Source organism: Ovis aries, chromosome 11 (genome assembly GCF_016772045.2).
Source record: "Ovis aries strain OAR_USU_Benz2616 breed Rambouillet chromosome 11, ARS-UI_Ramb_v3.0, whole genome shotgun sequence".
NCBI lineage: Eukaryota > Metazoa > Chordata > Mammalia > Artiodactyla > Bovidae > Ovis > Ovis aries.
Genome location: NC_056064.1, coordinates 19,823,808 through 19,837,731, shown reverse-complemented (window position 1 = coordinate 19,837,731; position 13,924 = coordinate 19,823,808). Strand labels below are relative to the sequence as shown.

At 53.0% G+C, this 13,924-nt stretch overlaps 2 protein-coding genes across 4 annotated transcripts in view; one reads left to right on the top strand and one right to left on the bottom strand.

Moving 5' to 3' along the window:
• SLC46A1 (solute carrier family 46 member 1) overlaps positions 1-13,924 on the top strand; it is a 17,657-nt gene continuing 3,733 nt past the window's right edge. Inside the window, exons 1-6 of one of the 3 annotated variants that reach the window (XR_009595510.1) lie at positions 1-251; positions 1,344-2,196; positions 3,519-3,602; positions 5,350-5,506; positions 6,022-6,117; positions 12,754-13,346. Coding sequence is in view for 2 of the 3 variants with exons in the window: in XM_060395283.1 (XP_060251266.1) it covers positions 24-251; positions 1,344-2,196; positions 3,519-3,602; positions 5,350-5,506; positions 6,022-6,079 (1,380 nt within the window). In the remaining variant the exon portion in view is untranslated. Of the gene's footprint in view, positions 252-1,343; positions 2,197-3,518; positions 3,603-5,349; positions 5,507-6,021; positions 8,082-12,753; positions 13,347-13,924 lie in introns of those variants that run through there. The other 2 variants (XM_060395283.1, XM_027975238.2) reach the window with 2 other exon arrangements.
• SARM1 (sterile alpha and TIR motif containing 1) overlaps positions 5,132-13,924 on the bottom strand; it is a 26,833-nt gene continuing 18,040 nt past the window's right edge. The window contains exons 8-9 of the mRNA XM_027975237.3: positions 10,638-10,759; positions 5,132-10,548 (exon numbers count right to left, since the gene is read on the bottom strand). Of these exons, the coding sequence (XP_027831038.1) occupies positions 10,407-10,548; positions 10,638-10,759 (264 nt within the window). The 3' untranslated portion in view covers positions 5,132-10,406. The remainder of the gene's footprint in view (positions 10,549-10,637; positions 10,760-13,924) is intronic.

The following is a 13,924-nucleotide window of genomic DNA, read 5'->3' as shown; positions in this document are numbered from 1 at the left end:
AACTCTGCAAGGAACCCGCAAGCATGGAGGGGCGCGCGAACTCCCCGGGCGAGCCCCGCGCCTGGCCCACCCGGTCCGTGCTGTGCCGCGGCTGCGTGGAGCCACTCGTCTTCCTCGCCAACTTCGCCTTGGTCCTGCAGGGCCCGGTCACCACGCAGTACCTGTGGCACCGTTTCAGTGCAGACCTTGGCTACAACGGCACCCGTCACAGGGGCAGCTGCAGCAACCACAGCGTGAACCCCATCGCGCAGGTAGGGGCCGCGCGCGTGGACGTGGGGCGGCGGGGCGGGGGGGGGGGGCTGCGGAGAAGCGAGAAGCGTGGCAGGGGCGGGCCCTGGGTAAAGACTGGGGACGGCCGCGGGGTTTAGGATCTTGGGTGGTGGGCGGGGCGGGAGCAAAAGTTGGAGCCTGAGAAGTTGGTGTCGAGATGCTTAAAGCTGATGCAGATAAAGCGAGCTTTGAGGGTTAACAAGGGGGTATTTCTGAAAAAACAAAATGCACAAGTTAAAAAGATGAGGGTTTTTTCAACTTTATTTTCGGCTATGCTGGGTCTTCATGGTTGCCCCGACTTTTCTCCAGTTGTGTCAAGCGGAGGCTACTCTCTAGATGCAGAGTCCTGGGCCTTCTCACTGAGGCGGCTTCCCTTGTTTGGGGACAGGGGCTCTAGAGCACAGCTCAGTAGTTGTGGCACACAGGCTTGGTTGGCCTGCAGCGGGTGGAATCTTCCCCGACCGGGAACCGAACCTGTGTCTCCTGCACTGGCAGGTGGATTATTTACCACTGAGCCACCAGGGAAGCCCTTAATATTGTCTTATTTAGCTAACTTTCTGAGGACTCAAGCCCTGGGGGCTGTCTCTCAGACAGCTCCGAAGGACTGCTCCTGAGAGATAAGGGAGGAGCCAGGATATATAGGAGTTTTGTGATAAAAACCAGGTTGGAGGAACATCAAAACATTACAAATGATAAGTGTTAGTCACTCAGTCGTATCTGACTCTTTGCAACCCCATGGACTGTAGCCCACCAGGCTCCTCCATCCATGGGATTTCCCAGGCAAGAATACTGGAGTGGGTTGCCATTTCCTTCTCTAGGGGATCTTTCCAACTCAGGGATTGAACCCTGATATAGCAGCAGCATTTTTTGTTCACAGTGGTAAAAGTAAGGAATGGATCTTACAAATTTCCCATACCCTCTCCAGCATCGATACTAAAATTCTCTTGAGGTTTAGGGCTTCAGAGAAAGTCCAGATCCCTGTATCTCCCAGGTTGGTGACAGTGTGGGGGGTGGGCAGCCCAGAGGGAGGGATAGCTCTCCCCGTCCCCATAATACAACTCTTGCCTCCACAGGAAGTGGAGACACTTACCTCCCACTGGACCCTCTACATGAACGTGGGCGGCTTCCTGGTGGGACTCTTCTCGTCCACCCTGCTGGGCGCCTGGAGTGACTGTGTGGGCCGCCGCCCGCTGCTGGTGCTGGCCTCCCTCGGCCTGCTGCTCCAGACTGTGCTGTCCATCTTTGTGGTTCAGCTGCACCTCCACGTCGGCTACTTGGTACTGGGCCGCATCCTTTGTGCCCTCCTTGGCGATTTCAGTGGGCTCCTGGCCGCTGGCTTTGCCTCCGTGGCTGATGTCAGCTCCAGCCGCACCCGTACTATCCGAATGGCCCTGTTGGAAGCATGCATTGGGGTGGCGGGAATGCTGGCGAGCTTCACTGGTGGCTCCTTGCTCCAGGAGCAGGTTTATGTCAACCCCTTCTGGCTCGCCTTGGCCTTGCTGACCGTCATGACTCTCTATGCAGCATTCTGCTTTGGTGAGACAGTGAAGGAGCGGACACCTACCCGTCTCTTCACACTCCGTCACCACCGATCCATCATCCAGCTCTATGTGACCCAGGCCCTGGAGAAGTCCAGGAAGCACTTAGCCCTGTACTCAGTGGCCATCTTCGTGATGATCACAGTGCACCTTGGGGCCCAGGACATCCTGACCCTCTATGAGCTGAGTGCACCCCTCTGCTGGGACTCTCGGCTGATCAGCTACGGTTCCGCAGCTCAGCAGCTCCCATACCTCACCAGTCTGCTGGGCCTGCGGCTTCTGCAGTACTGCCTGGCCGACACCTGGGTGGCTGAGATCGGCCTGGTCTTCAATATCCTGGGGATGATGGTCTTCGCATTTGCTACCATCACACCCCTCATGTTTACAGGTAAAGTGTATGGGTTCAGCGACAGTTTGTTTCAGAATTACTGGGTGGCCACGTGCTGTCCCCAAGTGCAGTTCATGCCCATGTCTTTGGAAACATCACTGTGGCCCTAGCCTGCACTGGAGGACAAGTGACTAAGAAATGTCATTAAAAAAAAAAAAAAAAACAACCCACCTGTTATACAGAAAAGATAGACCTTCAGTAGCCAAAGTAATTAATTCACATTACCAACCATAAATATTGTAAGATAGAGCCAAAGACAATAGTATCGCTTGTACGCTAATTGCTTCACTCCTCCCTCCCCTGGTGCTTTTAAGCAAAGTCCATGCTGTTAATGCCTTAATGCTCACTTCTCTGATAAGGGTCACAAGACCTTGGGTTTCTTTTAAAAAGCCAGCCTTCTCAGACCACAGCTATCAGATTCCTGCTTGTGTTAGTTCTTTTCATTTTTTTTTTGGTTGGAGGGGACAGCTGAAAATGAGGAAGTTCACTTTCCTGAATGAACAGATTTAATAGAGCCTGAAAATGTGTACAGTCAGCCACTTAGTAATCACAGTTTAAAACAAAGATTTTTTTTAATGTTTGGCATGGAGGCACACGGGCTTTCTCTTGTTGCTGCACATGGGCTCAGTTGCTGTTCGAGGCCTCAGTTGCTGCAGCACTTGGCCCTCTCTAGTTGCAGCATGCAGGCTTAGTTGCCCCGAGCCATGTGGCATCTTAGTTCCCCAACCAGGGATCGAACCTTCGTCCCCTGCATTGGAAGGTGGCTTCTCAACCACTGGGCCACCAGGGAAGTCCCAGTAATCACAGACTTCTTAATGTGGCTGCTCCTCCGGACAGCGCAGCTGATGAGGGCCAGGCACCTTTCCTTCTACACATAGCATCCTCCATGCACATCTTCCGTGTGCTGGGCTCAGCGCCTTCAGGGCTGCAGAGATGATGAAGGCACTGTCATTGCTCAGGGCTTTAGGGGTGCCTGTCATCTTCAGGGGCTCTGGGGGCGGGGCCTCGTCGTGTGCCCACTTTGGAGGCTCCACTGTCCTTGAACAGTTTGCAGTTTTGCTGAGGAGGTGACAGTTGCACAAGGAAGAGAAACAGTCCCTAAGGAAACAGTGTAAGCCTGCGAGTCACTAAATGTCCAGTGAAAAGGAACTCGCATTTCCTGTGTGCTTACTGTGCGCCCTCATGGTCTGCTTCCTCATCAGGGAAGTTCTTCCAGCGTCTAACCTGCGTCCCTCATGGCGTGGACACAAGATCTCTGCTGCATCTCACTGGGGCACCCCCTCCCCAGCCCATTCTCTCGATCTTTCCTTCTTTCTCCCCAGGGTACGGGCTCCTTTTCCTGTCGTTGGTCGTCACCCCTATCATCCGGGCCAAGCTATCTAGACTGGTGAGGCAGTCGGAGCAGGGTGAGTATCAGGGTCAGCCCGCGTCTGGTTCCTCAGGCCAGTGTTGCCTAAACTGGGCTGAGGGCAGCCATGGGCTGGGAGGAGCTTACCTTCCTTCCTCCCACCCTGGAAAAGTAGCTAAGACAACTGCGTTGCTGTCCAAGCACCAGGGCTGCCAGAGGACCACAGGGATTTGCATTTCCCGACCAAATCAGAGTTGGAATTTGCAGTCAGCTGCATGTGATTATGTTCTTTTGCTGGGCTTATGTTTTCAAGCCCAGCAGAGGATTTACCCTTTCCAGAATTCAGCTTTTCCATCTGCAAAATGGACGTGACCATGCCCAGGCCCCTGCTTTCCTGGGGTCACAGTGTCCAAGCTCGAATGAGACAAAACAACTTGGTGACTTAGGTTTCATTGTTTCCGCACGGCAGATGAAACAAAGGCCCAGAGTGTTCAGTTGATTCACCTAAGATCACTCAGGAAGTGGTGGACCTAGGTAGCACACCCGGTGTGTTTTTAAGAGCACCAGTGCTTAGGATCTGTGTTTTTAGTCCTGGTTCTGTCACACCGGCTGTGTGATCTTGGTTAGGTCCCTTTCCCTCTCTGGGCCTGTTTCCTCATCTGTAACACACGTGAATTGCTCTTGGTGACATCTGGAGGCCCTTCGAGCTTTGACAGTCTGATAGTTTAATCTCAACTTCTGTTAGGTTGAGCTTCAAAGCAAAAGTGAAATGAAAGTGTTAATCACTCAGTTGTATCTGACTCAGTTGTGTGCGACCCCCTGGACTGTAGCCCACCAGGCTCCTTTGCCCTTGAAGCTCTCCAGGCAATAGTATGAGTGGGTTGCCATTCCCTTCTCCCAGGGAATCTTCCTGACCCAGGAATCCAACCCGAGTCTCCCACACTGCAGGCAGATTCTTTACCATCCGAGTCACCAGGGAAGCCCAGGGTTGAGCTTACTTTGCAATTTGTGTTCTGTTGGCATATCTATAAAGAGTAGTTTCTCAGGTCACTGGGTCTTTAGATCACAGTCAGAAAACATCTGGCTTATCCTCCTTTTCCCTTCTACTCGGGAAAGAGGTTCTGGCGATGGCAGAGATTTTCATGTCATGTATCCCATCGTGGGTTCTGTTGTCTCCAGAACCATTCATTCACAACCATTCTGTTGTTTCCATTCCTTCACTCAATAAGCCTTTTTCTAGCTCCTTCACTGTGCCCAGAGATGCTAAGAGGAACAGGAGAAAAGAACAGCCTTTGCTAACTGACTGCCTCTAGGAGGGCAGGCCCTGGCATAGCTGCTTTACCTGTGTATATAATGTTTCCAGCATTCCTAACAATCCACGAAAGGTAATGTCCTTGTTTAACAGGAGGGGGACAGAAACCCAGAAAGATAAATGACTTATTCAGTGATCACACAGCTAATAAGTGTTGAAACTGAGAATTAACCCAGAAATTTATCCTAAACAGGTGATGATCCCAAAGGGGATAAACCCCACATGATTTTATCAGACTTTATCAGACTTCAAGAAGACATCACATGTCCTTGTAATAGATTTAACAACAGCTGTTTATTTTATAGCACAGGTGCTCTCCATGTATGACCTCACTGAAGCCTTATCACACACAACACATGATGTAGGGTTTATAGGTGAGAAAGGTCAGACCCAGGTGAAGTGGCTTGCCCCCGATCACACAGCTGTTGGGTAGTAGTGCCAGCATTTGCATTTAGGTCTTTCAAATTGCTGTGTGGTATTTATTTCTTCACAGGCGCTCTCTTTTCTGCTCTGGCCTGTGTGAATGGCTTGGCCATGCTGATGGCCTCCGGCATCTTCAACTCGCTCTACCCAGCCACCCTGAACCTCATGAAGGGCTTCCCCTTCCTCCTGGGAGCTGGACTGCTCTTCATCCCGGCCATCCTGATGGGGTAATACAGGGCTGTGACTCACGGTCAGAATGGAGCCGATTACCTAAAGGGCTCCTCTTCCTCCTCCTCCCCACCTCCTCGTTTCTGGAGCTCTTCCCCTGTGGGTGTCTCTCTCCCCTTGCAGATGGTTGCCTAATTCTCTGGGAGCGGTTCTCCAGGGGCAAGGCAGAGGCCAGTAGGGGAAGGGACACGCTCACAGTGCTGCTTGGCAAGGCTGTGTTCTCACACTCAGATCCCCTCTCCCCTCTCCATTCCCATTTTACAGATGCAACAACCGTGGCAGAAATGTGCTAAAGGGAAGCCTGGACAGCTTCCTGGGATAGCTGTGGCTGGGCCCCATGCTCACCTGACCCACTTGCTTCTCTTTCCCCGAGCCCTCTGTTTTGTCTTCCACCTCTTAGCTTGGGGAGGGAGGGTTACCTGGACCAGCCCACCCAATAAAGCCCATGTCAGTCCTCCAGGAGGTGAGGGTCCCCCCCATGTTAAGTCTGAACCCTCTCTCTGGTCTCTCACAGGATACTGGAAAGGGATAATCATTGCCCTGAATTTCAGGAGTTTTCCCAGAGCCCCTGATCTGCCTGGACCCAAGGACAGAGGGCAAGAGGAGCAACGTGAGTGCTGACCAACTGGAAGGAGACGCATCTGGATCCCAGCCCTTAGCATAGCGGCAAATCCCCCCAAAGGGCCATGTTCACCTTGGACAGAATGGTCAACCTGGACCAAGGCCCCTGCCTCATCCACAGCAGTGCCAGCGTATGACTCCCAGATCTTGAATTGTCATCTACTCAGGGCAGGTGGTGGGGGAGCCCGTTTGGAACAGGGGTCTGTTTACCCTTTAGGCCATGAATCACACAGAATCCTCCAGGGGAGGGGAGAGGTCCTGACGGAGGGACCAGTTGAAGCCTGAGGGCTGGCACCTCTGCTTCCAGCACAAACTGGGCAGCTCAGAGTGTTCAATTCATCACTCCTTAGTGATGAATATGGTACCTTTGGGGGAGGGACTTGGTGTCCCCTGGATGGAGAATGCTGCTGTTTCTGGGTGGGAATTAATCTGCTGGGCTTAGCAGTGCCAGTCATCATCAGTTCAGTTCAGTTGCTCAGTCGTGTCAGACTCTTTGCAGCCCCATGAACTGCAGCACACCAGGCCTCCCTGTCCATCACCAACTCCTGGAGTTCACTCAGACTCACGTCCATCGAGTCCGTGATGCCATCCAGCCATCTCATCCTCTGTCGTCCCCTCCTCCTGCCCCCAATCCCTTCCAGCATCAGAGTCTTTTGCAATGAGTCAACTCTTCGCATGAAGTGGCCAAAGTACTAGAGTTTCAGCTTCAGTATCAGTCCTTCCAAAGAAATCCCAGGACCGATCTCCTTTAGGATGGACTGGTTGGATCTCCTTGCAGTCCAAGGGACTCTCAAGAGTCTTCTCCAATACCATAGTTCAAAAGCATCAATTCTTCGGCACTCAGCTTTCTTCGTAAGTTAGTATAACCACTCTGAAATGAACTTCCTGGCTCCCCCATGGCATTAGGCTATGGGGCCTTGTTTTCCCAGTTTGCCCACCATAGACCAGACAGCAGCAGCTTCTGGAAGGGACAGGAGCCCCCAGAGTTGCCATGAGATTGGTACTGGGCACAGCTGGCTCAGTCCTCATCTGACTGCCCATTGTCTTCTGAGCTTCTGGGAGGCAAAGCGCTGGCACGCTTGCATTAGGCCAGTGGAGAAGCTCTGGGCAGAGCCCTGGCTGCTCATTCCTCAGGGTCAGAGATCCACTCCCTGAAGTCACCTGTCCCAGTCTTCCTGGCTACACCAGCCCAAGCAGAATCAATTTTTGCTACCACTCAGCTCTCTAACACCCCCCATCTCTAGGCATTTCAGCAGGGCCATGTGCTGACACCCTCCCTTGGTACCTATAGGTCAACAGGAACCTGGAGATGGGCCCAGCCTCCCCATATGGTTCAGGAGGCCCAAGTCCCAGAGAATGTGAGGCCCATTTCTAGGGCGTTAGGGAAGCCTGAAATTGAAAGGCAGAATCAGATTGGGTCTTAAGGCACTGGCTTTGATGAGGACCATAAACCTCCAAGCAAATCAGATTAACACCTGACTCTTCAAAACAGAATTGGCCACAGGGCATAGTCCCCTGCTGGTATTCCTGCCCTCATTCTCTCTCACGTGCTCTGCCTGCCAGTTTCCTGGTTAGAAATCACGCAGGTAAAATGGGGGTGGCCCAAGGCAAACCAAGGTCAGTTGTGGCCTGTTACCAGATTCCCATGTCACTGTCCCCTGTCGTGAGATCAAGTGAGGAGAGGCCCCTCTCCTGGCCCAGCGGTGTGGATGTAGGCAAAAAGGCTCTGGGTTGACCTCAGGCCTGGGATCTACTCCAGGTACCGCCTCTGACTCGTATGTGGCCTTCTGTGAAGGGCTAGCTCAGCGACACCCCCCAATTGTTGGTCATGATTCGACAAGTTAGGAAACACTAGATTAAATATTGTTCTTAGATTCTTCCTACCTCATACATTCTAAAATAGAATGCCTCTATTTGTGGGGCCCCAGGAAGGCTAAATGAGTTGGAGCTGGACTTTTGACTTTTGAGTGTTTCTTGGTCATGAGCAAGGTCTTGGTCTCGGAGAGGGGTGGGATGGGGTGAGGCTGACTCAGCCCCATAGTGGGGGCAGCAGTTACAGCCCATCCAAGCAGAAAACTCTGACCCTTCAAAACAATGTCAGAGCAGGCTGGGGGTGGGGGAAGGCTGTTTCTCAGCCCTCTGTCTCAGGAGAGGCTCTGTGAGGCCAGGCCTAGGTGGATGGTGAGGGCCAAGGTGCCCGCCCTGGCTGCGATTGGGGCAGTGGTTGGTTATGGCGAGGGAGGCAGGCCCCTGAATGCACTGGCCTGGCAGAGCGAGGGTTTTTATTTCAGCTGCTCCAGCAGGGCCTGGAGGCTGGGCTCTGCTTCCCCAGAGAGAGGAGGCAGGCAGTGGAGGGTGTGCTGGGCAACCTCTCAGAGTACTGCTGGTGAGGGGCCTCCCGAGAGAGTGGAACTGATGGGGAACAAGAAGACAAGGCCTTCTCTGGAGGAGACTCATCACATTATATTGTTACTGCCTCTGCTCTTGGGGGCAACATCCGGTCTGCCTCGGTACCGTCCTGTCCAGGGCCTGACACTGGTGGGCATTCATGAAGCATGAAGGAGAAAGGGTGAAGGGCACTCAGAGGACTGGCTAGTGTGTCTGGCAGGGAGGGGAGTGGAAGGAAGGAGTTCCAAGCCTGGGGCGAGACCTTTGACTGTGCAGATGTGGCTGGGGAGCTCTGAGGGGCCTAGCTTGCATCTGTGGGAGGCAGCTCTGGGACCTGAGCCAGTTGTGAACCCACTGCCCTTGGGAGGGGAGGGGCTGGGCCGGTGCCCACCGAGCCCATTAGCTGGAGCCTGCATTTATTGGCAGGAGATGCTCTCTACCCCTGGTGGAGAAAGGGGCCGAGGGACACTTCTGCTCGGTTATTTCTTTACAGCCTCTGGGTCAGGTGTCTGTTGTGAAAGCCTGTCCCCCATGGCTAGAGTCCTGGGGGCAAGAGGGAAGCCAGCCGTTCTGTAGAGCAACAGCCCTGCCCGGGATGCAGCCTCCTGGATAATTCTCAAGAGAGCAGGGCCCCTGGCCATGGACGGGGTGCCAGGAGGCCTGGTCTGCGTCTCTGGTGACTTGGGACACTGGGCACATCATTCAGTTCCTTCTCTGTCAGACAGAGATGATACCAGGTAAGGCTGCCCTGGTGATTAGAGGCCAGGGGGTGAAGTGTCAGGGAAATGATTGACATCTGTGAGGACTTAGAGCCTGGCTGCCTAAGGTACTGAGTGTCATTCCTTGGTCACCAGCTTTAGCCTACCGGGGAGTTCATGAGGAATGCAGGAACTCGGGCCCCACCCCAGGTGTCCTGAATGGAATTTTAACAAAATCCCCCCTTCTTCAGGATCTTGCCTCTCCTCACCGGCCCTGCCTCTCCCCTCCTGGGGGGCAGTGGGTTCACACCTGGGGGAGCTACAGGTTCTGCCCAGGCTACTGCTGCTGCCCCACGGAGCTGCCTCGCTCCACTTCCCTGAGTCAGTGGGTGGTGAGCAGCCTTTGGTGGGTGGATGGGGGGCTGAGCCAGGCTGGGCAGAGGCCTGGCACACAGCACCAAGGCATAATAGGTTGGCTAGCCGCACTCTGAGATGCAGCCTCCCCTGCTCAGGCCCAAGCAGGAGCTCCCATTGCACCCGTGAGCACAGGCCACAGCTGCTGACCAGCCTGAGTGAGGGCCAGCTCGCTGTCACCCTGACCCCAGGTGTGGCAAAGGAGGCTGCACATTAGGAAGGCTGGGAGGGGACCTGGGGTCAGGTCAGGCTAGCTACGGGCACTAAGTGGTTATGAGGCAAGGCCACAGGCGGTAGGAAGTGGTGAGCGCAGGGGCCAGGCACACTCTCAGTGGAGACCATGGCTGGCCTCTCATCCCTGGCTGGCTCCCGGGCCCAAGCCCTTGCTTGGTGGAGAAGGGTGGCCAAGGCACTAACCCCTGCTGGAGTTTGCCTGCCTTCACTCCACGCAAGCCGGCTGTTGGCAGGGCAGGAACGGTTAACACACAGCAAACCCTCCTCCTCCAGAACCTCCTCAGAGCTGAGCAGTGACCCTTCCACACTCAAGACAGGAACTGAGGGCAAGGGCCTGGGGGAGGTCTTAGCACCCCCAGGGCCTGGCTTCCCTTCTCTTTGCAGATACTGAGGACGTTGGGTTTGAGGTGGACCATGAGGGCAGGGGAGTTAGCCATTTCCTGAGAAGAGCCCAGGCTGCGTCAGCCCAGGGAGGCCAGTTTGAGGGGCTGTTCCACTGGGGTGGGAGGGATGATGGAAATGGGGGGCATGGCGGAAATGGGGGCTAGGGGCTGGTTAGATGGGGCCCAGGGGGTGCAGTGCCCTCCAAACTGGTGTCGGAGCCAGCAGACGAGTCCCGGGAGGAGCGGCCCTGCAGGAAGCGGATGATCTTCTCGATGGTGGCCTCCTGGTACTCGTGGGACCACCTGTGGGCACACAGGCAGCTGGGTCAGAGGGCTGGGCAGAGGGTGCTGCGGGCCGGGGGCCTGTGCAACCCGCCCCGCCCCCTCCTCACTTGATGGCATTGAAGTTGAGCACAGCCTGCATGTCCTCCGGCAGGGCCTGGGGCTCTGGCCACTCGAAGCTGTCAATGACAGGCACGATGTTCTTGCGGTACTTCAAGGCAGTCGCGATCTCCTAGAGAAAGAAGAGAAGAGGACGGCACTGGGGACCCATCTGGGGGCCCTGAAGCCAGGCAGGCACTGGGAGGGCCAGTAGCCCAAGGCTGAGCCCAGGGTTGGATGCTGGCCCTGAAGTCCACCTTGACTATAATAAATATACACACACACACACATCTATCTATCTATCTATAGATATGTGTGTGTGTGTAAATACATATTAGTAGATGCTTCCTAGATGGCTCAGTGGTAAAGAATCTCCCTGCCAATGCAGGAGACACGGGCTCAATCCCCGGGTTGGGAAGATCCCATTGAGAAGGATATGGCAATCCACTCCAATATTCTTACTTGGGAAATCCTATGGACACAGGAACCTGGTGGGCCACAGTCCATGGGGTTGCAAAGAGTTGGACACCACCGAAGCGACTTAGTGTGCATGCACGCACATCATTCTAGCAAATTATTGAACCTGAGAGGGGTGGTCATGGGAACGCCTTGAATTTGTAGCCGAGACGGACAAGCAGTGCAGATGGCCTGGGACTCGGGACTGGATCTGAGGTGAGGGCAGACTTGTGAGGCTGACCCCTTAAACTAGAGGTCTGTAACCTCCAGGATCTAATGCCTGAAGATCTGAGGTGGCGCTGATGCAACAATTAAGTGCACATCCCCTTCCCTGGCCTGTGGAAAAGTTGTCTTTCACGAAACCGATCTCTGGTGCCAGCATGTTCAGGGGCTGCCGCTAAACCATGGCATCTGACGCTCATTCTAGGTGGGTAGTGAGCGTCGGAACTGAATTGAACTGTGGGACAGCCAGCTGTGTGGCGGAGTGGAGAACTAGTTGTTGGTATGGGAAAAAAAATCCCGAACAAATTTTAGTATCAAGAAGCACATCCCACCCCCTGTATCCAAGCTAATCCGTCCTGAGCCCTGCCAATTGTGGTCCTTACTTATTTCTCAAATCCCTTCATTTTTCTGCACCTCCACCCCCACCACTGCCCTGCTCCAACCCCGTATTAGCATTAAGCCCCTCCAGGTCTCTTCTCATCCATTCTAGCCTCCTCTCATTCATCCTCCAGGTTGCCCCTTCACCTGGCAGCTCTTTGCAAAATGCAAATCTTATCATGTCACCCCCTACTTCGAATTCATGGCTTCACATGGCTCTTGGAATAGGGTTCAAGGCTCTGTGTGGTTGTCCACAACTTACTCCTCAAACTCCACTCGGCACTGTCTCCTCAGCCACACAGACCTCGCAGCCTCTTAGATTTTCCATCTTCCCTCCCTGCACAGGGCCTTTTCGTACATGCTTCTTCCTCTGTCTAGAACATTCTTCCCTGCCCTCTCACGTAGCTAATACCAACTCATGTTTCTGGTCTGAGCTCAATCAGGTTTCTTAGAGAAGTCTTCCCTCACTTTCCCTGACCAGATCAGATGCTCCTCTTACAGGCTTTCATAGGCTCTGCAGCACTTGCTACAGTTGGAAATTTAAATTCACAAGTGAGAAATTTACTTATCTGTGTTCTCCACCAGACATAAAGGCGGGGACAATGTCCAGGTTTCACTCCCCTTGTATCTCCCGATCTTTCACAAAGCCCTGCCCACAGCCTGCCTTTGCTAAATATTTAACAGCTGAGGGGCTGTATGAATGAATAAAATAGTCCAACATTTGGGGGTTGCACTTTTGAATCATCAGATCTGTGTTCACACCTGGGTTCTCTGACACAGGCTCTGTTATGTGAGGCAAAAACAACAGGCTCTGAAAGCCTGTTTTCTAATTTCTAAAATAGGGGTAATGATGGTTCCTATCTTGTAGGGTTGTTGGGAGGAATAACTGCTATCCCACGGCAAGTGTTAGACTAGCAATTAGCATGCAGTGCGTGCTTAATAAATAACAAGTGTTATCATTTCCTCCTCTGTAAGTGGGGATAATAAAACTTACCTCATCAGGTTATTCTGAGGATGTTGCTATTAATGGGTGCTCGGGTAAGTGCTTACTGAGTGTTTTTTCCTTTCAAGGGGAAACCCCAGAGATTGGACTTTTTGAGTGCAGTTCACTTGTGGTTTTCCATATTGATTACCCGCTAAAAGTGTGGCTTCGGGGAAAGTAGTTTCAAAACCAGAAGCAATTAAGCACTAAAACCAACCAAGGAGGGATGATGGAGCCTTTGGGACTGGTCCAGGGCGAAGGCTCCCACCACCTGCCTGCTCTCCCCTCCTTGCAGTCAGCTGGAACAGTGAGGGATATCAAACATCCTTGTGGAACAGAGCCTTCCTGGGGAAGGAATCTCTAACTTCAACCCCGACTGGCTTCTGGGGAACCTCTCCATATTACAACTGAGAAGAAGGAAGCCCAGCAAAGCGATTTGCTCCCAAGTCATACACATGTGAGCCCAGACTCAAGCATTCTGATTCCAAGTCCAAGGCTATTTCAGCCAAGTTGTCTGCCTCTCTGCTGATCACCTGGGTGAATTCTGGCCCTGCAGCAATTTATTGGGGAACCTTCAGACGTTTGTTTCATCCATTAAACAGAAGCAAAGACAGAGATCTGTGCTCACTCCACAGATTCAGAGGCTGGCCAAGAAATGACTTGCTCAAGATCAAACAGCCAGGTAAGAATGAAAACTGAGTTGAGTCTTCTGACCTAATAAACCTAGTAGATATGGATAGAGGTCTTGTTCTAAAGCAGCCAAGGAGACAAGAGTATGCCCAGAATGACTAGATCATATAAAAATTGGTGTCAGTGTAAAGTCAGGTGGGTAAAATTCTTACTTGCTATAAGAACGTGGAGAATGGAAACAGCGTCAAGGGAGACTTCAGGGAGGACGTCCATTCTCCCGCTCATCTCAGCCTATCAGAATCATCTGTTTGATCACTGGCTCAATTATTCTATAAAGTCTGCCAGAGCCTACTTTGTCCCATGCATGGTTTTAGGCATCAGGCATCACGAACAAGGCAAGGTTTGTGCTGTCATGGAGCTCACAATGCTCCTCTTTTTCTCTCAGAAGGCTGCCTGCCACCTACGCTAAGCTGTGATTCTCCAGGGTGTCTCTCTGACCCAGAATCCCCTCCCCAAACCAAACCCAGTGTTCAGCTGCTCCTACACCCTGGAGTTGAGAAGAGATGCAGACAGTCACTCTGGTGTCAGCTGAATCCACCCCTCAGATCTGAGTCATAGGACAAAGCTACA